Source organism: Caretta caretta, chromosome 8 (genome assembly GCF_965140235.1).
Source record: "Caretta caretta isolate rCarCar2 chromosome 8, rCarCar1.hap1, whole genome shotgun sequence".
Lineage (NCBI taxonomy): Eukaryota > Metazoa > Chordata > Testudines > Cheloniidae > Caretta > Caretta caretta.
In genome coordinates this window covers 37,038,202-37,065,251 of record NC_134213.1, presented here as the reverse complement: position 1 = coordinate 37,065,251, position 27,050 = coordinate 37,038,202, and the positions used below count along the sequence as shown (strand labels likewise).

At 48.4% G+C, this 27,050-nt stretch overlaps 1 protein-coding gene across 1 annotated transcript in view; it reads right to left on the bottom strand.

The window, feature by feature from the left end:
• Positions 1-7,826: 7,826 nt before the first annotated feature.
• SLC4A9 (solute carrier family 4 member 9) overlaps positions 7,827-27,050 on the bottom strand; it is a 53,483-nt gene continuing 34,259 nt past the window's right edge. The window contains exons 16-22 of the mRNA XM_075131951.1: positions 20,596-20,774; positions 19,384-19,456; positions 17,917-17,985; positions 14,711-14,884; positions 13,420-13,575; positions 10,274-10,362; positions 7,827-8,450 (exon numbers count right to left, since the gene is read on the bottom strand). Coding sequence (XP_074988052.1) covers positions 10,309-10,362; positions 13,420-13,575; positions 14,711-14,884; positions 17,917-17,985; positions 19,384-19,456; positions 20,596-20,774 — 705 coding nt within the window. The 3' untranslated portion in view covers positions 7,827-8,450; positions 10,274-10,308. The remainder of the gene's footprint in view (positions 8,451-10,273; positions 10,363-13,419; positions 13,576-14,710; positions 14,885-17,916; positions 17,986-19,383; positions 19,457-20,595; positions 20,775-27,050) is intronic.

Here is a 27,050-nt window from a genome sequence, read left to right as displayed (position 1 = left end):
TGTGTAATGACAGGAGAGGACTCAGTGTTTCTCATACTAAACCATCTCTATATTAAGAAACACTTTACAGAGGTGCTGCAACTGCAACTAGCATTCAAGCCATGTGCTCACAGGCTGACTTCCTGCTGCCTCCTCCAAACATTTCCCTCCGATAACCTGGGCTCCTTCATCCAGGTTCCCGGCAGGTTGCTACAGTCATCGCCTACAAAAGTTCACTTGAATAAGGGTCCTATTTAGGGGGACATTTATAGTTTAGGCTTTGTCCCCCACAAACTTGCACTAATCTAGTTAAAATGGTGCAAACCCCTATATGAACACTCTTGAAATGGTTGAAAATCAGCTTATCCATGTAGCATATCTGTGCAAGTTTGTGTGTGGACAGCTGCAGACGTCTAACGTTTCTGCTGAAGGAAACCGACAGCGAGTATGTGGATGCCTTTCTATCTTGGCAGGAAGTAGAGAATGATACACGGTTTCAGGTCTCTAGCCCCTCTATTCATTGTTGTACTGATTTAAGTTTCTCCCTGTTTCTATTGTAATACTGGTAAATGGCAGAAGATTTTGGTGGCTCCTAAATCATCACAGAGGTCAGTTAAAGGCCATGTAATGCTATAACATTAGATGTTTCTCTATGTTATCCCAGAATATCCTTTAAAAGACAAACTCAAGGCCCAATCTTGCAAGCCCTTCCCCATACAAACTGTCCTTACTCACAGGAGCATTTCATTCATGTCAAAGGCACTGATTACATGAGTAAGATTAGTCACTTGAGTAAGGATTTGTGGTGTCATATGCGGCTTGTGGTACAAATGATACAGAGGAGTCACTTCGCCCATGACTGAAATGCAGCTACTTCTGTGGTGGGATTCGTCAGCTGTTTCACAGCACAGAGCAACACCACATAACAATTTAGGTTGGGAAGTGAAGAATATTATATCCAACTGAAACTGCTATGGGGGATGGTTGGGGGGGTGGGGGGTTAGGCAGGTGGAATGTTATTTATCAGAGTTGGACTTTGGCCTGACTCTATTCACTAGTTATTTGAAAAGTACCTCAGCAGTTTTGATCCCTGTGATTTTCAGTCTCAGGCTGGTGTATGAAGCATCACAGCTCCTGGGCTCAAATACTTGTCAGGTTGTTTTTGTTCAAATTTCTATTAACTTGTAACTTTCCTCCCTCTGTCATTATTACAAACTAATTATTAACAATTTTCTCTGTATAAAAATAGTCTTGATCCTGCACATTTCATGTGTCGGGAATCCGAGCCAGATAAAGAACAGTTCAGCCATGCAGATGTGATTTCTGTAGAGGGAGCTGGTAAGAATTCACTGAGCCAAACTCAACAAGGAAGCAGAGGTAAAATGGTCCCTTCAGACTCTGTTGGGATTTTAGTTTTATTCTCCCCTCCCAGGTGTGGGAATCTTGCCACAGGGACATTCCATAGATGCCATTCATATTACATATCCTCCAGTGCATGCCCAACCCTGCTAGCTGACTGGCTTGTAACCAGTGCAATTCCTCACCCAGGCTGCCTGGCTGATGACTGGCACAAGTCCCCCACTGACCACCCAGCTAGCAACTAGAATAGTTCCACTATTGGGTGTCATCTGAAGACCAGCAAACTCCCCCTGTTGGGTGCCCTGCATGATTTCTCATCTCCTGGCCACTAGGAGAGGAGCAAGCCCTGGCCAGGAATGAATGGTGACTCTGTACTGCTCCTCGTGTCTGCAAAGATGCTCTGCGATGCAGAGAAAGTGGCAGCCACTGGCTACCTGCACAGTGAGTAGTGCAGCTCACCTCATGAGTGGGGCATGGGTGGGGGGGAGGCACACGTCCCCATACTGGCTGGTATGATCGCTACCTCCCCAAACACCCACATATTACCACCCTGCTGTACTATTGCCTGACTTGGATGTGCTTCTGAAACCAGGAAAATGTAAACCCAGGGCCGGAGAGTCACAACTACACATGCAGCGTGAGGGGCAAAACGACACATCAGCTCCAAGGCAAACACGCTGGACAGTATACCCAGGACTGCCTACAGAGAGCAGTACCAGGGACAATGGCAATCCTGCAGCGTAACATGACTGCTCTTCCCCAGAGGCAAGAGAGCAGCTTTATTTTTTGCTATGTATTATTAGCATCTCACAGATATCTTTTTGTAATCTGGTACCTTCCTAGCAAACAAAGGGATAACACACAAAAGCCATGTCTGCCTACAGAAGCTGGGCCAGGGGGCCCTGAGAGCACTCGACCTGAGGTCTCTGACTACCAGAGGGATGCAGACAGTGTATTTATTTTGTATTTTAAAATGCTTATAACTATATGGTTATAGCATGGTTATAATGCTTATAACCATGGGGCCAAAGTCTGCTGTCAGTTACACCGCATAAATCAGGAGCAGATCCACTGGGGTCCCACCAACAAGAAACCGAGGGAAGTGAGAGAAGAACCAGATGCATGGTAGCCCTAGGCCTCGTACTGCACCACTGAGGTCAATGGCAGTTTTGCCACTGGCATCAGTAATCATAGGATGAAGATTTAAGTGCTTTCCTATCTGACCGGAAACACATCTGTGGCGTGGGGCGAGCACAGTGCTAATACCATGAGAAAGAAATGATAAATGCAAAGCGAACTACAAAGACAGCATGAACCCAACTGGGAGCCTGATCAACTCCTGCCTTTGGGGCCCGCCCAATGCCTCCCTGTGGTCCCTTCTGCACTGCTCCTACAGTGCAAAGGAGACTTAAAGCTGCCTTAAGGCAGCCTAGGATAGGGAAAACTCAGATGGCATAGGACTCAGATGGCATTAGCCCTTCCTGACCCCACAGGCGTAGAGGATCTTTTGGGCTAGGCTGAGGCATGTCGGGGGGAGAAGGAAGCAATTCCAGTTTATGTGGCACTCCCAGGGGACCTTTATGTGCCAGAATGAGTCAGTGCAGCATCTAACTTGTGCTGCAGCCTGGTATGGATCCTCCAGGTGAGGAGATCATAGAGGGAGAATAAAAGACTGATATACCGTCCCCTTCTTGGGAGGCGCCGAGGTGACAGGGTATGCACCAGGGAATCTACGCCATTTTGGCGTGGGGAACGGCCCAGTGTTCATAAACTAGCTCTTCCTCACAGCGTTTTTAAAACCTGGGATAACCTGCTTTGGCTGGCTAGAGCTAAAGCCCTTTTTACACTCTCAGACATACATAAGAACAGCCATACTGGGTCAGACCAAAGGTCTATCAAGCCCAGTATCCTTCCTCTGACAGTGGCCAACAGCATGTGCCCCAAAGGGAATGAACAGACAGGTTATCATCAAGTGATCCATGCCCTGTAACCCAATCCCAGCTTCTGGCAAACAGAGGATAGGGGCATCATTCCTGCCCATCCTGGCTAATAGCCATTAATGGACCTATCTTCCATGAATCTATCTAGCTCCCTTTTGAATCCCATTATCGTATTGGCTTTCACAACACCCTCTGGCAAGGAGTTCCAGAGGTTGACAGTACGTTGCATGAAAAAATACTTTCTTGTGTTTGTTTTAAACTTGCTACCTATTAATTGCATTTAGTGGCCGCTTGTTCTTGTAATATGAGAAGGAGTACATAACACTTCCTTACTTACTTTCTCTATACCACTCATGATTTTATAGACCTCTATCATATCCCACCTTAGTCGCCTCTTTTCCAAGCTGAAAAGTCTCAGTCTTATTAATTTCTCCTCATATGGAAGCCATTCTGTACCCCTAATCATTTTTGTTGCCCTTTTCTGAACCTTTTCCAATTCCAATATATCTTTTTTGAGTTGGGGCAACCACATCTGCACACAGTATTCAAGGTGTGGGCGTACCATGGATTTATATAGAGGCTATAATATTTTCTGTCCTATTATCTATCCTTTTCTTGATGATTCCCAACATTCTGTTTGCTTTTTTGACTGCCGATGCACATTGCGTGGATGATTTCAGAGAACTATCCACAATGACTCCAAGATCTCTTTCTTGAGTGGTAACAGCTAATTTAGACCCCGTCATTGTATATTTATAGTTCGGATTATGCTTTCCAATATGCATTACTTTGCATTTATCAACATTAAATTTCATCTGCCATTTTGTTGCCCAGTCACCCAGTTTTGTGAGATCCTTTTGTAGCTCTTCACAGTCTGCCTGGGACTTAACTATCTTGAGTAGTTTTGTATCATCTGCAAATTTTGCCACCTCACTGTTTACTCCTTTTTCCAGATCGTTTATGAATGTGTTAAATAGGAGTGGGCCCAGTACAGATCCCTGGGGGACACCACTATTTACCTCTGTCCATTCTGAAAACTGACCATTTATTCCTACCCTTTGTTTCCTATCTTTTAACCAGTTACCAATCCATGAGAGAACCTTCCCTCTTACCCCATGGCTACTTATTTTGCTTAAGAGCCTTTGATGAGGGACCTTGTCAAAGGCTTTCTGAAAATCTGAATACACTATATCCACTGGATCTCCTTTGTCTGCATGCTTGCTGACCCCCTAAAAGAATTCTAGTAGATTGGTGAGGCATGATTTCCCTTTAGAAAACCCATGTTGACTATTTCCCAACAAATTATGTTCATCTATGTGTCTGACAATTTACAGAGAGAAAAAAGATAAATATGTCTCTAAGAAACATGTTGGCCATGAATTTAAAATCCCATCATGGTTGTAGCAAAGGTGACATCACTTGGTCATGCTCTGGGGGCCCTGGATATAAAGACTGCGCCATAGAAAATCACTTACACCCCCTGAGATCAGGATTCAGACTGGGAGGACCAGATTAAGGCATAGTCTCTATAGGGTTGCACCAAGAGTCCCAATCCCTAGAGTCACAGAACAGGAGCACCCAGCTCCCAAGCACCCTCCTCACAGCCAGACTGTTTTGCCCCTTCAGGGCCCTTCAAATTCACAGGTCAAAGGTAGCTCAAATAATCCCCACAAGGGGGCCCACTTATTGAGTCCTCAGGTGTGTATTAGCTCCCTAGGCCCCAAGCCCTATTCGGTGTCTCTCTTCCAATAGCCCAAAAGAGCACACAGGCTTGGAAAATAGAATACAAACTCTCCCAGCCGTTACCCAAATTTCAGGTGGGCACAGCCCCCACTCTCTGAGGGTCAGTGTGTCTGCTTCCTGGCACCTCCTCCCTGGAGTTTGCCCTTCTCCCTGCCAACTCAGGGCCCTACAGTATCTGTAGGCTTGGCTGCACTTTCTCCCCTTTGCTGCACTTTCCTGCTCCTTTTGTACTGAAAGTCCCATATTCCTCTCAGGTGGGGCTCATCCTGGAATCAGGGCTGCCTAAGCCAAGGCTCTCCAGCCCTTGGGGCAAAGCACCCCATTGCAGGTCACAGGAGGACTGCAGGATAACAGCTTTCTTTAAAACATAAACATAGCCCATCTGGGTATGAAGAAAAGCTTGAAAATGTGACTAGAGTGTTGTGGAAGCAGCAATGTCTGCCTCAGTTACAGTATGGCTGAAATACCAGCTCTGGGAGGTGTGACTTACCCCATTTCTCCTCCTGTGGAATACTAAGCTCTGAAACCTGCTCTGGAGGCCCTGCCAACACCAGCTCAGCAGAGGACACTCTGTGGTGTGGGCCCTCACTGCTGGATGGTGTCAGCAGGGACACCCTTCTCCCAGAATCCTCAGCTTGGGTGGGTAGGTGGAAGCCGAGTCCTTCCTCCTCCAGGATGGATCCAAGCCTGCCTGAAGACGGCGTGTGGGGAGTCACATCCTGCCGAAATAGGGGGGACCTATTTTGACAGCTCTAGTGTGGATGGCCTCTGTCATGACCATCCATAGGGGTGGGGCCACTGTGCACGGGCATGGCTATGGCACACACGTGTGGCAGGAGGGTGCCTCTGAGAGGGTGTCCCTAGCTCCTGGGCTTGCTTTAGTGTGGCTCTGTAAGCTGCCAACATTTTGGAAGAAAAGGGAGCCCCTTGACCATATGCCATTGTTTGGACAGTCTGGGGTCTTCTGCTAATGGAAAAGCTGATGGATGGTTGGAGCCAGGCGAGGGCAGTTCCATACAGAGCTGACCACCATGTCTAGACTATGAGGAGGACAAGCCAGAGGAAACAAATTAACCTGGGAAATAGAGGGATTTTCTTTTGCTGTAAAACATTTACAGCCTTTGAGCTGCATTCTAGTAGTAATACATGGGGAAAACAACGGCTGCTATCCATCAGCTCCTGTGTCAGCTCCTACTCCAGGGGTGACCAATGTGTGACTCTGGAGCTGCATGCGGCTCTTCAGAGGTTAATATGCGGCTCCTTGCATAGGCGCTGACTTCAGGGTTGGAGCTACAGGTGCCAATTTTCCAGTGTGCTGGGGAGTGCTCACTGCTCAACCCCCTGCTCTGTCCCAGGCCCTGCCCCCACTCCACGCCTTCTCCCAAGGCCTCTGCCCCTTCCCCTGAGCCTCCATGCCCTCGCTCCTCCCCCACAGAGCCTCCTGTGCATGCGAAAAAGCTGATTGCAGCAGGCAGAGGGTGCTGACTGTCGGGGCTGCCAGCAGGCGGGAGGCACTGTGGGGCAAGAGCTGATGGGGGGCTGCTGACGTATTACTGTGGCTCTTTGGCAATGTACACTGGTAAATTCTGGCTCCTTCTCACGCTCAGGTTGGCCACCCCTGTCCTACTCTAAAGATCCTGACAGTGCTATAATCTGATCTGAAAAGCTACAGTTTTTTTTCTGGTATCTGTTTGAAATTCATAAAATACAAAGCAAAAGCATCATCCCAGGAAATCGGACATGATTTACCCACAATGCAACACTGTCTTATGTTACTTTCAGTGGCGCAATATAGCTCTCCGGGTACTGAAACCTATCTCAGGTGTAAACTAAAGTGAAGAAGTCTCATTCCCTAGGAGGTTAAAACGAATTAAAACCTAGTGGCCAACTGTCCTTACAAATAATTAGGAAACCTGGAGCTCCGGCAAAGGGAAATCAAAATGCAGACTCTAATTTGAACACAGATATTTACAGTCTCCCCAGACAAGTCCGGAGTGATGGCAGCTTTCAAAGAGCACTGGTGTTATTAATCAGCAAAACTCACTAGCCCATTGCCTAGTACGGGGTGGGCAAACTACGGCCCATGGGCTGGATCCGGTGCGTCAGCGCTTTGGATCCGGCACACGGGACTGCCACCCTCATGGCGCCGCAGGCCCTGTGCCACTCCCAGAAGCAGCCGGCACCGTGCCCCTGCGGCCCCTGGGGGAGGGGGAGCGGGAGGCAGAGGGCTCCGCGTGTTGCCCTCGCCTGCAGGCACCGCCCTGCGCAGCTCCCATTGGCCGGGAATGGGGAACGGCGTGGGGAGAGGCGTGATGTGGGGCCAGGGCAGGCGGGAGCCTGCCTTAACCCCGCTGTGCGTTGCTGCCACCCCTGAGCCGCTCCAGGCAAACAGCGCTGGGCCAGAGCCCGCACCCCAAACCCCACCTGCACCCCAACCCCCTGCTCTGAGCCCCCTCCTGCACTCTGCACCCCTCCTGCACCCCAAACCCCTGTCCTAAGCCCTCTCTCACATCCCACAGCCCTCCTGCACCCCAACCCCCTGCCCTAAGTCCCCTCCCACACCACTCCTGCACCCAACTCCCTGCCCTGAGCCCCCTCCTGCACCCCAAGCCCCTGCCCTGAACCCACTCCCGCACTCCGCACCCCCTCCTGCACCCTAACCCCCTGCCCTGAGCCCCGTCGTACACCCCACACCCCTCCTGCACCCCAACCCCTTGCCCTGAGCTTCTTCCTGCACACTGCATCCCCCTCCCACACCCTGCACTCCCAACTATGTGGAATCCAACAAGTAAGGAAATGAATCAGTTTCAGAAAGTCTCTGGTTTCATTTTAATTGCATGATTCTAGAGAGCTCACAAGCAGGGGATCCAGTTAATAGAGGAATTGCAGCACTTTAATAAATAGAACAATAGTTACATACATTGTTGATTTTGTTAAGCTACTCAGTGGTAGACAGGAGTTAGCTGACAGTGTCCAGAAAGACAAGGTGGATGGGGAAAGAGACAAGCTTGTGAGCTTACACAGAGCTCTTCTTCAGGTCTTCTGTTGTCTCTTTCACCAAAGGAAGTTGGTCCAATAAAAGCTATTACCTTACCCACCTTGTCTCTAATATCCTGGGACCAACATGGCTATAACAACACTGCAAACAACTCATGGTATTCAGTCAGGGACTATGCAGCAAAGGTATTTGGTAATGTCATCCTACCCAGCACAGCTGGTTATGTGCGAGGGAGAGAGATTACCTTGTCCATTTTGTCAGAATTTTAGGCTTAAAAACACTTGTTCCCTGCATTGCATCTTCCCTTTAAACCATCCATGCACCAGCCATGCTCAGTTCCTGGGATGTCAATGGAGCTCTGGAGACCAACTTCTTCCCAGAAATGCAAGTCGTCTGCTTTCCACGTGCATGAGACCATCAGGAAACACTCCCTGCCCAACACAGAAGTTATGTATGGGGAAGAAAATCCCGTGAGACTATTGTTCATTTGCAAAGGACATTGATGCCCTTGATCCAGTCACCATGCAAAGCCCCAGCTGGCAGTAGAGCAGATTGTGTTGCTCTGCTGTTTGCATTACAATCCTTGGTATTTGTTAGATGAACCAAGAACTGTCAGCTGTCTAGTTCTGCTGCTCTGTTTCACTTACAAAACAGAACCCCCAGCACAATGGACAGAGACTTGGAGACAAGAACCCTTGTCCCCATCCCCTGCAGAGTTCCCACAAATTGCTGATCTCACCTCCTGCCTCACTTAGGACACTCCCCAGGACCCCCCTGCAGCCGGGTGAGGGAAGCCTGGCCAGGCTCTACCTGGGAGTCACACAGCCCTCCTTCCTTCACTGAAGGCCAGCAGCTGTTATATGGGAGAGTCCTTTGAAAACGTTGGCAAGCCCTTCAAAAAGCTTCACCAACTCTGCCCTCCCATGCAGCTGACTTTAGGAAAGCTCTGTGTGCTCTGCTCCTTTGGCCTGGCCTTCCAAAACAAGCTGCCCCTCCTCTGACACTTTTAGAAATCCCAGTGCAGCGTGGGCCTCCTCTGTGCAACTGCAACATGGCAAGGCTGTTCTTCCAGACAGGCCCAGACTACGCAGCACATGGCAGCGGAGCTCCCTCAGGTGCGCCTCCACCATTAGGCACCCGGGCACGTGCACTAGTGCAGGTGAACTGGGTCTATCAAAAGCGAACAAGGAATTCATAGCTACAGTACCAAAGGTTAAGTGTCTTTGAACACTCCCCTGATCACAGCAGCTGTCGCAGGGTCACACAGGCAGGGCAAGGCAGGGCATGTTCCAGAGCTCTGGAATCATAGAATCATAGAATCCGAGCTCTGGAACATGCCCTGCCTTGCCCTGCCTGTGTGACCCTGCGACAGCTGCTGTGATCAGGGGAGTGTTCAAAGACACTTAACCTTTGGTACTGTAGCTATGAATTCCTTGTTTGCTTCTGATCGACCCAGTTCACCTGCACTAGTGCACGTGCCCGGGTGCCTAATGGTGGAGGCGCACCTGAGGGAGCTCCGCTGCCATGTGCTGCATAGTCTGGGCCTGTCTGGAAGAACAGCCTTGCCATGTTGCAGTTGCACAGAGGAGTGCAAATGCCAGGATGCTGCCAAATGAACTAGGTGTGTCCGCATCCACCATGCAATGCATCCAGTGTGTTGCAACATGCACCGAGCATGTCAGCAGGGCTGCGTGCTTCCTGCTGCTGAACATACCACATACACAGCATGAACCACACCGACTGGGATGCCGTTGCAGCCACCAAATGGAACACAACACTCGGGGTACCTGCCATGCTAGCAAGTGATCTGGCTACACTTGGCTCACTGCACTGCCTAGGGGCACTCACCTCTTGTGCTGCCAAATGCCCCAGGTGAAGCTGGCAGAAGGCACACCCCAGCTCAGCTGTGGCACGCCCTGGTTGTGCAGTGCTGGGTGGGATAAGCAGGCTCTAGGTGTCTAAGGGAGAACCCAGAGGACAGATCCTCTTGTGTGTGGTGAGGATGTGAAGTGTTCCATGTGGCAGCAGGACCAGCCCCAGCCCTGTAGGGTATGTGGAGGAAGTTGTGAGGTAGGGCAGGAAAGGGCCTCTCTGTCAGGAGTGACCCATCCTGGTCCTGCAGTCTTCCTGGGGCCTGATGTTCTGAGGTGCTAAGTGCCTGCACATCCCCAGGAGGCTGCAGGTGGTCATGCTCCTTATGACTACACACAGCACAGCTGGCTCACCACTGCCCAGATGAGTTACTGTCCCTCACCTTTCACCTTGTCCCATCTGCAAGGATGGATTCCTCTAATTCACAGAGATGTTGATTTCTGGTCCTTTTTCCTGGTATGTGAATTCAGACTGGAGGAAAGAAGCAGAGGCCAAGGCAGGTGTTACTGGCTTGTCCACTGACTGTGGAGCGTCATTCAAACACTTCCAATGGCAGAGAGCTGCATTCTCCACTCAGAGTCATGCTGTCTGTCTAAGTGAGCTTCTCTATTGCTACCTGCCGCTTAGCCTCGCTCAGACAGGCTACAATAGTATTTACTGTGGCTTTGGCAGTGAGTCCTCCCTATGGCATAAGTACGACTAACTCACTCTAGAGCATGGCACATATGGCCAGAGCAGGGATCAGAGCATTTTGGGTTCTAGTCCGACCTAAACTATCCACCAGAGCTGGGTGAAATACTTTGACCAATGTTTTTTTTTCAGTGAACAATGCAGATGTGGGGATCCTGCCCCATTTTATGAATCCATGTTGATTTCACCAAATTGTTTTGGTTAAAAAAACCCAAACAAACAAAAAACATCAGAAAAAATCAAATGGTTTTGATTTTTCAAGTGGAAACGACTTTCTATTTCAAGATTTCCTTTAACTTTATTAATAAAAAAATTAAACATAAAAAATGCTCAAAATCTAAATGAAATATTTGATTCAACCCAAAACAATTTCTTTCTGAAAGGTAAAAATAATTGTTTTGGTTTGACCTGAAACTAGTTTTCTCCCTGATTATGATTTTGGGAATCACTGGCAAGTGGAAAAATCCGCTACCTGTCCAGCCCTCGGCTTTAGGAGATCACTTAGCCTCAAAAGTGGCCTCTGGTCTTGGGTGCCCACCTTCTGCCACGTAGGGCCTGATCTTCTCAGAAGTGGTGCACTCTGTGGCTCCCACTGACGGCAGCTGCAGTTGTGTGTGCTCAGCACCTCTGAGGAGGTGGCCCTGGCATCTCAAGATAGATGCCCAGAAATTGAGGTTCCCAAGAGGAGAGGCTGCTTTTGAAAATGTTGGACTTATCATCTTTGTGCCTTATTTCCCCTCTCTGTGATATGGGCTGCTTGGAGGCTTCATGAAGTAAAGCACTCAGAGCTCCTCAGCTGATGGATACTGATTGCAGTCTCCTCCACCACCCCTTGAGTGGCTAGGATCACCTCAGGATCTTAGGACAGAATCACAGAAATGTAGGGCTGGGAGGGACCTTGAGAGGTCATCAAGTTCAGCCCCTGAGCTGCAGCAGCACCAAATAAACCTAGACCAGCCTTGACAGATGTTTGTCCAGTTTTTTTTTAAAAGCTTCCAATGATGGAAACGCCACAACCTCCCTTGGAAGCCTGTTCCGGAGCTTAATCATCATAAGAGTTGGAAAGTTTTTCCTAACATCTAACCTGAATTTCCCTTGCTGCAGATTAAGCCCTTTGCTTCTTTTCCTACCTTCAGTGGACATGGAGAACCATTGATCAACGTCTTCTTTAGAAAAACCCTTAAAATGTGTGAAGACAGTTATCAGGTCCCTCTTCAGTCTTCTTTTCTCAAGATGAAACATGTCCAGCTTTTTTAACCTTTCCTTACAAGTCAGGTTTTCTAAACCTTGTCTCATTTTTGTTGCTCTCCTCTGGACTCTCTCCAATTTGTCCACATCTCTCCTGAAGTGTGGTGCCCAGAACTGGACACAGTACTCCAGCTGAGGCCTCACCAGTGCCGAGTAGACCAGGATAGTTACCTCCTGTGCCTTACACATGACACTCCTGATGTGATTTTAGCCTTTTTCACAACCTCATCATTTTGTTGACTCATATTGAGTTTGTGATCCACTGTAACCCCCAGATTCTTTTTAGCAGTACTACCACTTAGCCAGTTATTCCCCATTTTGTGGTTGTGCATTTTATTTTCCTTCCTAAGCGAAGTACTTTGCAGTTATGTTTATTGAATTTCATCTTGTTGATTTCAGATCAGTTCTCCAATTTGTCCAGGTGGTTTTGAATTCTAATCCTGTCCCCCAAAGTGCATGCAACCCCTACCAGTTTGGTGTCATCCACCAGTATAAGCATACTCTCCACTCCATTATGCAAGTCATTAATGAAAATATTGACTAGTAGTGGACCCAGGACTAAGCCCTGTGAGACCCCACTAGATACACCCTCCCAGTTTGACAGTGAACCATTGATAACTACTCTTTGACTACGGTCTTTCAACCAGTTTTGCACTCACTTACTAGTAATTCCATCTAGATCACATTTCCCTGGTTTGCTTGTGCGAATGTCCTGAGGGATTGCGTCCAAAGCCTTTCAGAGCTATGAGGAGAGTACTGGTGCCTGGTGCCTTGCCCATATCTGGTGCTAGCACACTAAATAATTTACTGCTTCATCAGGCATTCGTAGCAGGTCTGTGCTGGCCACTTTGCTACCGTCTGTCATATCCCCTGCGATGCGAAAGGCCTGGCTGCTTGTTCCTATGGTAACTCCAGCCCCAGGAAGGGCATGGGAGCCAGGGAAAGGAAGCAGCTCCAGAGAAGCCCTTCCCGAAGTCCCCCAATATTGCTGGCTGTGAATGGGTTCCTCGTGGCAGTATTTGTGTCTGTCCAGCCCAGCCAAGCCAGAGCAAAGCCCTGCCGTACTCAGCCTGCCTTTCCAATAGAAAATGAAGCTCTAAAGAGCTGCCAGCATCCGCTGTTCCTAACAGAAGTGAGCTGTGGGACCCCAAGGCTGGAATGGGACCGAGGCAGCCTCGTGGGCACTCATGGGGGAGCTACAGCCTCCATCCAAAGTCCCTCCCGCCCCTCAGACGCTCTGTGCTGGAGCCCTCCTTAGCCACACATTAGGCTCACTGCTCTCCAAGGAGCCCCAGTGGGGAAGGAGCATCTTCTCCCTCTCTTCCCCCCACACTGTCGTTGCCTCCTCAGCAAGTATGTTCACTCAGCCTGTCTCGCTGGGCCTGATGGAGCCCCCCATGACAGGCAATCAGCTCTCTCTGCCTGGGCTGAGGCAGAAGGGGCAGCATGCCCACGATGGCACTTCTCCAGAAGGTGAGAGAGGCCAGTCCCCGTTCTCGCCCGCAGCGAGGGGAATGCCTCCCTGCCCTGTGTGTCTGTGTATCTCTGTAACGACATTTGGGGCAAACAGCTCTTTCTTGCCCCACTTACATCCTCGCTGTCACTCTCCTCCTTCTCCTGGCTCCTCTGCAGCTTTTCTTCTTCCTCTTTCCTGTCATCTTCTGGCATGATGTCATCCAGCCAGCTGAGGTCCTGCCGGGAGAAGATGCACTCCATCGCCTTCCGGATCCCCACCAGCGCTAGGAGCTGGGGCCAAACCAAAGGCTCAAGTAAGTATCATGCAAAGGACAGGCACAATTAGTGACCCCCAGGGAGTGTAATTCAGTGGTCACAGCATGGGAGTGGGAGTCAGGACTCCTGAGTTCTATTCTGACTTTACCATTTACTTGCTGTGAGCCCTAGGGCAAGACGCAGTGCTGCTCTGTGCCTAAGTTTCCCAATCTGTAATATGGGGATAATACATTGGAGGGGTGCAAGGCTAAATTAGTCTTTAAGTGGGGGATTTTTTGAGGTCTTTGGATGCAAGCTGCTATATATGTGCAAAGTATTATTACTGAAGCGGATCACATCCCCTGCCAATGTAGGGTTGAGTCTTATGTCAGTTCACTCCAGGCCCCCATTTGAGAGCCCATCCCATTCTTGCAATCAGTGAAGTCAGTGACAACACTTCCACTACCTTCAGTAGGAGCAGGAAAAGGCCCTCAATACCTCCAGCAATGGAGATTCCACCTTTCAGGTCTGAAGCTTTCCAAACCAGGCCCGGTTACCACCTTCCCAGATCATCAAAGTCTCCAACCCACTCTTCAGACAGCAGAGACACCCCAGCAAACCTCAGCTGCCATGTGCGAACATACAGCCAGCAGGGCCTCGGTCCCAGAGCTGGCACACCATTGACAGTTAGCACTGCGATCCTGGACTGCACAGGAACCATTGCAGAGCACAGGGACAGCCCACTCCAATCAATAGGGAGGCATCTAAGTTCCTGCAGCAGCTGGAGTTTCCAGATGTTCATCAAGGGCAGTTCTAAACATAGGGCATCAGGCTGTGTGTCTGGGAAGCCAAGGCACATTGTAGGTCTCTCACACCCTTGGGTAGAGAGTAGGAGCTGATCCCTTTGGCAGCCCATTCTCTCAAGCAAGCCTGGAAGGCCTTGTCTAATGGGAATTGTGAGCACTTCATAGGAGGGGAGAGAGAGGAAGCCCAGGAGTCAGGATCTAGGGCTGTCCGAGGCCTGGGACTTGGCTATTTCTGGGCCATACCAAAGTGGGACCAGTGGGGGAGAGGCAGATCAACAAGTGCTCCCCTTCTACATAGGGAGAAAGCCACTCAGTCTAGCAGGACACAGTGAGCTTGTTGCTGCCCGGCTAAGAGGGCATCCTACCATCACTGGGAAAATAATGGCAGCTACGGTTGACTTGAGGATCCACAGCGCAGCCAGGCAGAGCATCTGAATGAGGGTGAAGAGGTGCACTCGGCGCAGGGGCACGTGGCGAAGGTACATGAAGTCAGGCTGGTGTTTGGTGGGCATCAGAAGGAGCTGGATTCTGTCCATGAACTGAAATGGAACAAGGGCGAACAGGTCACAAAGTGCCAAGTGAGTGAGCTGCTGGCCCAGCAATGAGACAGGACACTCAGGTTCCCAGGACTCATCTGGGGGATTTATTTCTGGTAAGGAGAGTCTAAGACCCTGAGGTCTGCAGATTGCAATCTACCAGGCTTTGCTTTTCACACTCCAAACACCAACCCCAACTTCCTGCTAAGGATTCTGGGTAAAGTAGTCCCACAGACATTCCCTGTACTAAGAGGGAACACTTTAGGAAAATTCTGCTAGGCTGATTTACATGCCATAAACGCCACTGAAGTCCTACAGCAAGCTCAGATTGGAAACCTGCCTGGGGAAAATCTTTCCAACAACATGCGGTGCTGCCAGCCCTAACCTGGGTCATGATTTCAAGTTTCTCTGCAAGGAAGAGGGGTTGATTTTTTTTTAACTAAAACAGATTCTCTCTTAATTACATGCCTTCAGGAGTTGGGGCTTTACAAAAAACACCAACTATCACAAGACTTGCAATAAAATCATGAGAGCTGGTAACACTGGACATACTGCAATCTTCAGCTCCTGGCAGTCTAGTAGGAGTTCCATCCAACTGTCAGAAGCACACATCACAGGACACAATTCTTCTTCTCTCTCTCTCTCTCTCTCTCTCTCTTTCTCCCTCTCTCAATTTCACTCACTTGCAGCAGCTCTGATTAACTTTCAGCTCTGCATGTGTGTGTGTGTGAGAGAGAGACAGAAACAGAGAGGCAGGCTCTCCTGAACCACAGAGCTAGCCAAAGGGGGGAAATGGGATTGTGCCTGGAAGGGTTTTATCGTAAAGAAAAAAGGACTCCCACTGTTTATATTTCCATTAGAAATCAAGGTCTTATCAACCATGTTGTTCCAGGAAGGCTTCATGGCTGCCTGGAGAACTGGCAGGGTTCTGAAGTCGCAGAGAGCGTGGAGGTGAACCCGGAGTGATCGAGAGAGGAAAGGATTTTTATTCAGACGGTTTACACTCTATTTTTGCTTGGTTTTGTTAACACTTGACTCAAACCCTTAGGCAAGAAGCTCTCTCTCTCTTTCTCTCTCTCTCTCTTTTTCTTAAAGAGACTGAACACCCTGCCCTTTCAGTGAAGGGCTGAGAAAGCTCCGAGACCACAGCACTGAGCTATCCAAGGAGTTCTCCAGCAAAACCAGGAAAGACAGGAGATAATATCCCCAATACTTTTCAGGTAATATTAAAAAAAGCAAAACTAAACTAAAAATCCCCTCCAGCCAAAACCCTTACCCCTCCCCTGGCCGCTTCTCTGAGGCCTTATTATTCATCATAATGATGCAGAAAAGGGCTCAAACCTGACTTGTCTCATCCTTCACCAGTCACCTCTAACCATACCCTCTCCCAGAGCTGGCTCCTGTTACTTCAGCCCTCAGTTCAGTGAGCACAGAGGGGTTAATCATTACAGCAACTGCCCCATTGGGCTAAGAGCAAAATGAAAAGACCCTGGAAACAGAGAGTCCCAGCTAAAAGCAAAGCACCCTGGCACCAGCTCCTCCACACTGGCACTGTTTTTCTAGAGTGCTTCTGCTGGCAGCTTCTTGGCTCCAGCACAGCCCCTCCAGCGCGGTAGCACTGAGACCAGGCACTGGGATCAGTTTAGATGCTGGCCGGGCCAAAGCTCTCTTTAGAGTTGTGACAGAAACAAACAAACAAAAGCAACCCCATAGCAGTTTGAAATTGTCCAGAGGGTTGGAATATTGGCAGTAGGGCAGTTGAGGCATTTAAAGGTGTAATATAAATGCAGTTTATTACATGGCTCTTTTAATATCTCCTTTCCTCTATCTAAGTGATAAAATCTATCCATCCATCCCCATTCACACCCCTCTACCCATCCTAGTGCGTGATGCCTATCTGTGATAAATGGCAGCATCTTGGGATACATTTCTTTAGCATACACCTTTGAATGCCTTGCCTGCACTCTGCTCCCTAATAGAGCTCCATGGGACTCTTTCTAATGTTCCAGTGCCTGATGCAGCTCCAACCAGCCTCCTTCTGTCAACCTGCCCCAGACATTTTCCCTCCTCTCCCTCCAAATGTGGAATTTCCCCTTCAAAATCACACCACCCTAGGGCCCAGGAAAGGCAAAAACCAGCCCTGCACCAGGAACAGCTTTTCTATGCTTAAGTAAGTCCCAGCTTTATGCTCTGTTACCCTGCGTACAACCATGCTAGAAATGAGAGCTCGGTAGCACTAGGAATGGGGCCTAGCCCCTCTTCTTAGCCTAACAGGCCCTGAGATACCAAACATTTTTGGTGACATTGTGACACTTTTATTTTGTATTCCAGGTCAATGGGCCCTGAACAGTAGGAGTCACGGACTCACAGTAACTAAGGAGACGTCTACGCTGCAAAACAAAAAAACTCAAACCCACAGCAGCAAGTCTCAGAACCTGGATCAACTGACCCAGGCTCGTGGGGCTCGTGCTACGGGGCTACAGATAGTAGTGAAGATGTTTCTTGCACAGGCTGGACACAGGGCTCTCAGACCCATCTCCCTTCGCTGGGTCTCAGAGCCCGGGCTCCAGCCCAAACATCTAACACGGCTATTTTTAGCCCTGTAGCGTGTGTCCGAGTCAGTTGACCCAGACTCTGAGATTTGCTGCTGTGGGATTTTTTTTTTTTGCTGTGTACCCCAAAACACCCACCTTTATTGGTGAGAAGACACAGAAAATTGTCCTAATCAATGTGTGTGTTCAAACTCTCTACAATAGGTTTTCTGTAACAGATGGGATACCTAGACAATACATGGGGTGGTGGGATGGGGGGGTCTATCAGCCTTTGTTTGGGATGACCTGCACAACACATTTGTGATGTCTCCCTCCCCCACAAACATTAACAAATTTATAAATAAGCCCCCATGCCACAACATATGGCTAGAGCTGGAACTGAGCAAAAATGTTACATCCCCTGAATTCAACCCACACATTGAGAACATTGAGAAACTGGAGCAGAAATGTCAAGGTGATTGACCTCTGTGGATCTGTACTCACCTGGATACTGTTAAGAGCGGCCACACCCATGTACAGAAAGACACCATACAGCACAGGCATAGGGATATACTGGAGAAATCAAGTGAGAAGCATCAGCAGAGTCAGATGTAGCTTTCCTTACAAAAACTTATAGAATTTAATCATCTTCCATAAGGTCAGTCTTCAAGTATGGCCGGCCCGTTTGGTTGTTTCATTTCAGACACAGCAGTTTAGTTTTATGGTTATTGCTTAAGGTATAAGGATTTGAACTTTGGATATATTCCTACGCAGCACACTTGATTAAGATAGCATTATGGTGGTAAAGACAGATTAGCTACTGCAGAAAACAACTTGCTAGAAAGTTGTGGGTATCAAAATCCAAATGTTTGAAAACCAGGAAATTCTGCTGCAAGAGAATGTTTTCAAAGCACAAATATTTGAAAGTCAGGAAATTCTGAAAAAAGGTTCCACAAACACCCTTAACTCTGCCCCCATACCCCACTATACCCTGAAATGTCCATCTGATGACAAATCAGAGGTAAGATCACTAAGGTTTTGTTACTCTCGCACTATCCTTCAGATGCAGATGCTGTCTAGTTTGGTTTGGAAAAAGAGGTACACTGTAGACTACAGATATTATTTGGCCAATGGAAAGGGTCAGGGTGGAGATCTGCTTGGATGCAGAGACTTGGATCCCAGTCCCACATCAGAGGGAGAAAAGCTCATTATGTGGCAGCGGTCTTCGTAGAGGGAGGATGGTTGGGCAAGACTTGCCCTTGTTCTGGTTCTGTCGCCTTGAGGTTGCACTCATACTGTGTGGTGTATTATAGGGTACGTTTGTGGTTTGAACTGAAGCTATAAATTCCAGCCAGATTAGCATAGCCCTGCCAGTGCAAACACCGGGAAGAGCTAGACGCGCCAAGTATATGACTAGCATTTTGGGCAGGCATGTACATAGGATGGCTAGTTCCTCCCACTGCTTGCTCTGCCACGGCTATGCTTCCATCTGAGTACATTGGCTCGATCAGAGCTAGCGTGGGTATGTCTCCTCAAGCTGGAATTTACACCTCCCACTCCAAGTTTAGACATACCGTAGTGGAGCAGTATGGAGTGGAACAGTATAGAGTAGGGACTGTATGGGGACTGTATGAGGAGGGTAAAATGTGACCACGCTGTGGTCTCTCGATAAGCATCGGAATGGCGACAGTGGAGGGAGGTCTTTGGCCTGCATATGGAAGATAGGAGGTGAAGCTGGCACAGGAGGGGGTGAATTGGAGGAGGAGCTGTTGCTGGAAGATGATGGAGGAATGCAGGTCATCCATTACAATATGGGATGGTGAATGGTATTTTCTTGGGCTTAGATGAGTGAAAATTAACTGAGAAGGACTATCAGAATTTCTGATGCATCCATTGCTGTGGGCTCTGTGCTGATAGTCCAGTCTTTTCCCACTTCTGTAATAATGATGTAAACCAAAAACGCTTTATTACCTTGAGAACCGGGGCCAAAAAAACCGACACTCCGGTGAGGATAAAGACCACCAGGCCAGTCAGTCTCTGCTCCCTGCAGACAAACACTCCTGCTGTTAGACACTTTGTATTTCATGTTTGAACCACAGCTCTTCTTACCCGGCCCAATCTATGGCCAGGGATACAGAGCAGAACAGCCAGTGCACTGCTCCAGCGCCATACGAAGATGCCCCAGCTGCAAGTAGCCCTGCCTGTAGTATCCCCTAAGCCTCTGCTAATGCTCCATTTCCGCTTTGCCTCTAGGGCTCACCTGAATGTGAACAAATCAAGGAACTGCACACAGGTGCTCCAAATGGAGCTGCAGGCATCATCTGAGAAGGACCTGTGCAGAAGCCCCTGGTCTGCTTTGCTGTTCTTCTCTGAACCAGGTGCTCTGAAGCACCAGCCTTCACTTCTCTACCTCAGAGTCAAACCAGACATTGCAAAAGGAGAAGTGATGTCAAAGAGTGAAGGAAAAAACTTCTGCCATCACCCTAGACTTTTCCCTGTCATTGGCTCCTGCAGCACAGTGATAACTGACTGTTCAGGAATTGTATGGGGTTACAAGCACCCTATATGATGGCCTCATTGCATGGATAGCTATGCCTTAACATGGTGTGAAAACCAGTAATAAAAAATCCATGCATACTTTGTACTTGCTCTTGTAGCACAGTATGTAGCTCTGCCCAGTGAGTAGAGAACATCTATAGACCATTCTAGTGAACACAAAACTCTCAGTTGACTGTCTAATTAGACAGACAGATGGATCTGATTGCGTGCCCATCCATTCACTGGTTTTCTATACATCAGCCATACATCTGTTCCAAAATCCCAACCTCCAGCAGTGGCTGGTACCTGGTGCTTTAGGGGAATGCAAAATTCCCTCGTAATGCAGCTGGCCAACTGTGCAGTGAGGACCTGGGGAAGGGGAGCTTCTTTCCTCACTTCCATAGCACCCTGCACTCCGAGGCATGGAGTCAGGCTGACTGGGAAGACAATTCCGAGAGCACTTCCAGCACCAGATCATCAGTAGGACACATTTTCCCTTAGTTGTTCAGTGATTTCTATGAGTAATATTCACCACAGAGTTCACCACAACTCAGCACTGGAATTCTAGGGTCAGCCTGGCCCTTGGAGAGCATGCCAGCTGGAATTTTCAAGGTGGTTTTGTGTAATGGGAGGGGGAAACAATACCTGATTCCCAGGAACTTGGGCTGCTCTCCTGGTGCAGAAGTTGTACTCTCCTTTTTCAGGCTGTCCATGTGGGCTAGGGAGATGACAGTGGCAGACACATACCACGGGAGGCCCGTCACAGATGTGAGGATCATCAGAAGGGAAACACAGAATAAATCCAGGTGAAAACCTGCCCCTTTCTGGAATGAGAGACACATCAGTGCTCAGAGACGCAGCAGCCTGCAGGGAATGGGGAATCAAGAGTTACATCTTGTTTCTAATGGATCCTACTGGCTGTAGCAGGAGCTCTGTGCATGTAGCCAAGGGCCAGAATTTGACCCTATGGGTACATTATACCAAATGGAAGTTCCATCAGCCAGCAGAGATCACCTCCTGCATTGCCACTGCAGAGGAGTTGGGCTCCCTAGCTAGAGGCTGGGGGTAGGACATTCTCAGTGAAGCACCCTTGACTCTGGGATTTACTTCCTCCCTTGGGCTGACACAGCCTGCAGCTCTTAACTTCAGCTCACACAGCCAGGCCTATCCCCATGCTTTTAACCATGGGATGGTCAAGTGGGAAGGGTCTCATTTTTGCTGGTGGAAATTGCTGGGAGTCAGGTGCCCCAGGGGTTTTGCAAATACCACTAGAATTCACATCTTTAGGTGCCTAAATATTTTAAAAATCCGGCCCCTCAAGCATTACCAACCAATTAGGCAATCAGCTTGCTGTCTAGTGGACAATGATCCCTTGATACATGTTTGGAAAAAAAAAGTTGTTAACCTACAGGGAAATAATTAAACAATCCGTCCCCCCACCCCCAAGCCAGCTGGCTCTCAGTAATTCAACGAAAACAAAAGAAAATGTGTACAGTCAGGATCCTGTTAGTTCCTGATTGGCTTGAGGTGTAGGATGAGTTCCAATCTCTGATCCAGTCAGCGTGCATGTGTACCCTACATTCCAGGGACCAGTGTCTCTACACAACAAGGTAGCCGCTATTAACACTGTCTGTTGGGACTATTCATGGATGGTCTATTTCTCTACATGGTTTCTGGTTCATTTTTGTTTCTGTTCATTGATCTGTCTGAAAACTACAAGGGCTTTTAAATAAAAATACTAGCATTCTAGAGCGATGACCATAGTCACTGCAGAGACTTGAGCTGATATGGTCTATTTATGTACCTAGTCCTCTTTCTGGTTAGCCTGTCATCTGTGATCAAATCCCAATATAATGCAAATGTATTCATTCTTCAGTAGGATTTGCTGTGGAACAATCATCCATAAAGCATGGATTGTTCAGAAACTGTTCACCTCCTTTGCTCTAGTCACTATATTAGTGGGGTGGGGTTGGTTGCTTAAGTCACATTTTTTCCCTGATCCTGCCTGGATGTACTGAACAGGGGGATAATGAATCACACATAATGTGCTCTCCACTACAAATTTACAGACGAAAAATCATTCATGCTAAAATCAGGGATTTTGTAACATTTTCACAGCTACCCAGCAGCAGCCTGACTCCTCGAGGATAAAGAATAATTACACACCTCATGGTAACTGTGCTTCTTTGGGATGTTTTATCTGTGTGGATCCCACATGTGCCTCCTGCGCAAGAGATTGGAATCTTGGAACAGTAAAGTCTGCTGGGCTGAACCTGCATCTTGCACGTCCTCATGCCCTGCCCACCCAAGGGCAGATCAACTGCAACCATCCCTCTCCTCCCTCTCTAACTCAGCCTTCCAGGTAAAGAAACAAGCAGGGAATGGAAGGTTTTGCGGGATTCACACAGACAGAACATCTCAATGAAACACACTTACCGCCACGTAAATAACTGTTCCCTCATTTTCGACTGCTTGTCTTTTTGAATCCCACTTTGGGGGACTAGCAAGCAGACCTCATCTAGAAGGTGGTGTTGAGGAGTCCCAGTGGCCCTCCCAAAACTGCCTTCCTATCTCGCAGCCACGCTGAGGGCCATCATGTTTAATGAAAGTGAGGGGGGATGACTCTGCATGGCTGCCTTGAAGATCTCAGGTATGGGGATGTTGCTGAAATTCACAGAAGAGGCAGCCTAAGCTCTGGTGAATGAGCTTTGATACCCAGAGGAATATCCCCTCGATCATGTGAGAGCAGACTGAATTGCACTGGGTGATCCACGTAGACACTCTCTTGGAAGAAATGGCTTCAGAAGCACAACAGGGGAGACAGGACAAAGCCCTTCGGCCTATCCAGGCAATATAGCAAAGCCCTTGAGACATCCAAGGTCTGAAGTTTTTTCTCTCCGAGGAAGCAGCGGAGCTTGGGTGGGGGAAGGAAAATGAATAGATTGAGCTAACTCAAAGTCCAAGCCATCTTTGGGAATAAATTTGGGATGAGGGCTCACCACCACCATATCTCTGTGGAATGTGTGGAAGTTGGGTGAGCGACAAGAGCTCAGGGCTCACATGCTAATGTTATGGCCTTCCTGAGAATATGGTAGTGTAGAGAGCTTTCAGAAAAAGGCTCAAATATGGGGCGGAAAGGACAATATGGAGATCCCAGGTAAGCTGGAGCTCTCTGATTGGTGGATAAGTGTGAAGCAACCCTTTCAAAAACCTAGAAACAGCAGGATGGGAGAATACTGGGCTTCACTGGAAGAGAGGATGGCATGGCAAAATCACTGCGAAATGGACCTTCATTGAACTGAATGAGAGTCCAGAAAATTTCAGGTGCAGGACATAATCAAACATCTTGGGAACAGGGGTCTCCAATGCATCAAGTTTGTGCTGGGCTGCCCAAACTGAAAGCCTTCTCCACTTTGAGGAGCAGGTTTTCCTTGTGGAGGGCTTCCTGCTGTGCAGTAGGACTTCTCATACCTGTAGGGAACAGTCAGTAGCACTTTGCCAGCCAGCATCTGGGCCATCAGGTGTAATGAGTTTGGGTCTGGGTGAAGAATTTGATCTCATCTTTGTGATATTATGTCTGGACCATCTGGAAGTGCCTTTGGAGGCCGAGTTGACATTCAGAGGCGAGTTATCAGCCAGAACTGCCTCGGCCAATCAGGATTGGTGTAGCTGCATCATGTCTGATTTTCCCTATCCCCCTGGGTATCAGAGGGAGGGGTTGAAATGCATACATGACACCTGGATTCAGTGTCTTGCATGCCGCCTGGGCTCATGCCTACTCTGGAGCAAAAGACTGGACACATCATGTTTTCTTTGGTGGAATTTCCCCACTGGTGAAATCTCAGTCTGAGGATGGTGCTCTTCAGAGACCATGATTGTCTCAGCAGACAATCTGTCCCCAATTTGCTGTTGGCTGGTGGGAGATAAGAGCAACTGGAGTTATCTTAGGAAGTCAACACCAAGTCCATAGGTTGAGTGCCTCTTGGCACAGGGGTGAGGAATGGGCAACTTCCCTCTTGTTTAGATAATATATTGCAAATGTGCTGTCTGTTGGGTTCTGTGTGCTGGAATTCCTTAAGGCTGGCAGGAACGCTTTGCAGGTTAACCTGATTGTCCTGCGTTCCAAGAGGTTTATATGCAGTCCCATCTCTTGCTGCAACCACATTCCCTGTATTTGGAGATGGTTCCAGTGAGCACCCCACCCTGTTTCCGATGTGTCTCTGATCAGTGTCTTTGGAGGAGGAGAGGCGGAGTATGGTACTCTTCTTCACACATTCTGTGAGTCTGTCCATCATCCTAGCAAAGGCAAGATATGAGCTGGGATCATGATATGCATGTCCATTTGATGTCTCATAGGGACACACTGATCTCAGCCAGTCCTGTAACAGGGATAGGTGAAGTTGGGCTAGTGGTGTCACCTGTAAAAAATGACATGTGGCCTAAAAGTTTGAGACAGCTTCTCAGTGTAATTGACGGATGTAACTTGATGTTGGATATTGCCTATATAGACTGAAATCTTTCTTCTGGAAGATAGGCCTTTGCTAATTTGAATAGATGAGAGCGCCTATGAACTCTATCCCCTGTGAAGGGTTGAGTGATTACTTTTTGTAGTTTACTATCATGTCCAACTCTCTGAACAGGTCAAAATCTATGTTTAGGGTTGTGGTAACATCCTGATGAGACCTGCCTTTGATCAGCCAATTATCTAGATATGGATAGACAAGAACGCCTTGTCTCCTTACATCTGTGGCCACCACAGCCAAGCATTTTGTGAAGACTCTCGCTGTTAACGACATGGTATTGATAGTGGTTGGGCCCTACTGTGAAATGTGACCTTTTTATGGGTCAGATGGATCCTGATACAGAAATTTGCATCCTGGAGTTCGAGAACCACAAACCAGTCTTGAGCCTGTAAAAAGTCTGTAAGCAGGTCGTTTCCTTTGAGAGAACCTGGGTTCCTTTCTTGGAGAATAATCAGCAGGTTGTTACTGGAAGTATGTGGGTGCTCCCTGTCTGGTCTGAGATTAGAATCTGAAGGGCTTCCACCTCAAGGCGGGGGTATAAACACTGGTGCTGGCTTTAGGAGTCACAGCCTGGCTGACAGGGGCACTGATGACGTGGATTTTGAAGTGAAAGGGCCTGACTTGGAGCTGGATGTTAGTTCTGCTGGGTCCAAAGTGCCCCTCCTAGACTGCTCCAGAAGAAAAGGTTTTAGTCTCATGTCTCCTGGGTGTTTCTCCTTCTTGGCAAGAAGGACCAGCAGATAGAGCCATGGTCAGGTGCGGGGGGCTCTCGCCTAAACAAAATAAACAGCAGTTCTGCCTGGCAGGGCCAGGAATGGGACCATCCCAGGACTGGCAGACTTTAAGTCCACCATATAAGGTGGTAGTGGGGTGTGGGGGGGTGGGGCAAAACAATAATAGGAATTTAAAAAAACCCCAAAAGTTTGAGGAAGAAAAGAAAAGAATGTCATTCTAAGGGAATGAACCCTAAGTCACTGTGCGACAAACGAGCGTGAAGGGGCCGCAGGTTTGGTTCCATCTTGCTGCCATGGGCTGTAAGCGGGAACTGAAGGATGGTGATGGTATTCTGTCAGCTGGCAGGGGGTGGGAGGACATGCGCAGCACAGGTGCGCCCCAAGAGACACTGCTATCCAGACTCCAGTCTCACATGCACGAAGCACGTGCACAGTGTAGAAGTCCATGGGGCCGGACGAGTTGCATCCGAGAGTGCTGAAGGAACTGGCGGCTGTGATTGCAGAGCCATTGGCCATTATCTTTGAAAACTCATGGCGAACCGGGGAAGTCCCGGATGACTGGAAAAAGGCTAATGTAGTGCCAATCTTTAAAAAAGGGAAGAAGGAGGATCCTGGGAACTACAGGCCAGTCAGCCTCACTTCAGTCCCTGGAAAAATCATGGAGCAGGTCCTCAAAGAATCAATCCTGAAGCACTTGCATGAGAGGAAAGTGATCAGGAACAGCCAGCATGGATTCACCAAGGGAAGGTCATGCCTGACTAATCTAATCGCCTTCTATGATGAGATTACTGGTTCTGTGGATGAAGGGAAAGCAGTGGATGTATTGTTTCTTGACTTTAGCAAAGCTTTTGACACGGTCTCCCACAGTATTCTTGTCAGCAAGTTAAGGAAGTATGGGCTGGATGAATGGACTATAAGGTGGATAGAAAGTTGGCTAGATTGTCGGGCTCAACGGGTAGTTATCAATGGCTCCATGTCTAGTTGGCAGCCGGTATCAAGTGGAGTGCCCCAAGGGTCGGTCCTGGGGCCGGTTTTGTTCAATATCTTCATAAATGATCTGGAGGATGGTGTGGATTGTACTCTCAGCAAATTTGCGGATGATACTAAACTGGGAGGAGTGGTAGATACGCTGGAGGGGAGGGATAGGATACAGAAGGACCTAGACAAATTGGAGGATTGGGCCAAAAGAAATCTGATGAGGTTCAATAAGGATAAGTGCAGGGTCCTGCACTTAGGACGGAAGAACCCAATACACAGCTACAGACTAGGGACCGAATGGCTAGGCAGCAGTTCTGCGGAAAAGGACCTAGGGGTGACAGTGGACGAGAAGCTGGATATGAGTCAGCAGTGTGCCCTTGTTGCCAAGAAGGCCAATGGCATTTTGGGATGTATAAGTAGGGGCATAGCGAGCAGATCGAGGGACGTGATTGTTCCCCTCTATTCGACATTGGTGAGGCCTCATCTGGAGTACTGTGTCCAGTTTTGGGCCCCACACTTCAAGAAGGATGTGGATAAATTGGAGAGAGTCCAGCGAAGGGCAACAAAAATGATTAGGGGTCTAGAACACATGACTTATGAGGAGAGGCTGAGGGAGCTGGGATTGTTTAGCCTGCAGAAGAGAAGAATGAGGGGGGATTTGATAGCTGCTTTCAACTACCTGAAAGGGGGTTCCAAAGAGGATGGCTCTAGACTGTTCTCAATGGTATCAGATGACAGAACGAGGAGTAATGGTCTCAAGCTGCAGTGGGGGAGGTTTAGATTGGATATTAGGAAAAACTTTTTCACTAAGAGGGTGGTGAAACACTGGAATGCGTTACCTAGGGAGGTGGTAGAATCTCCTTCC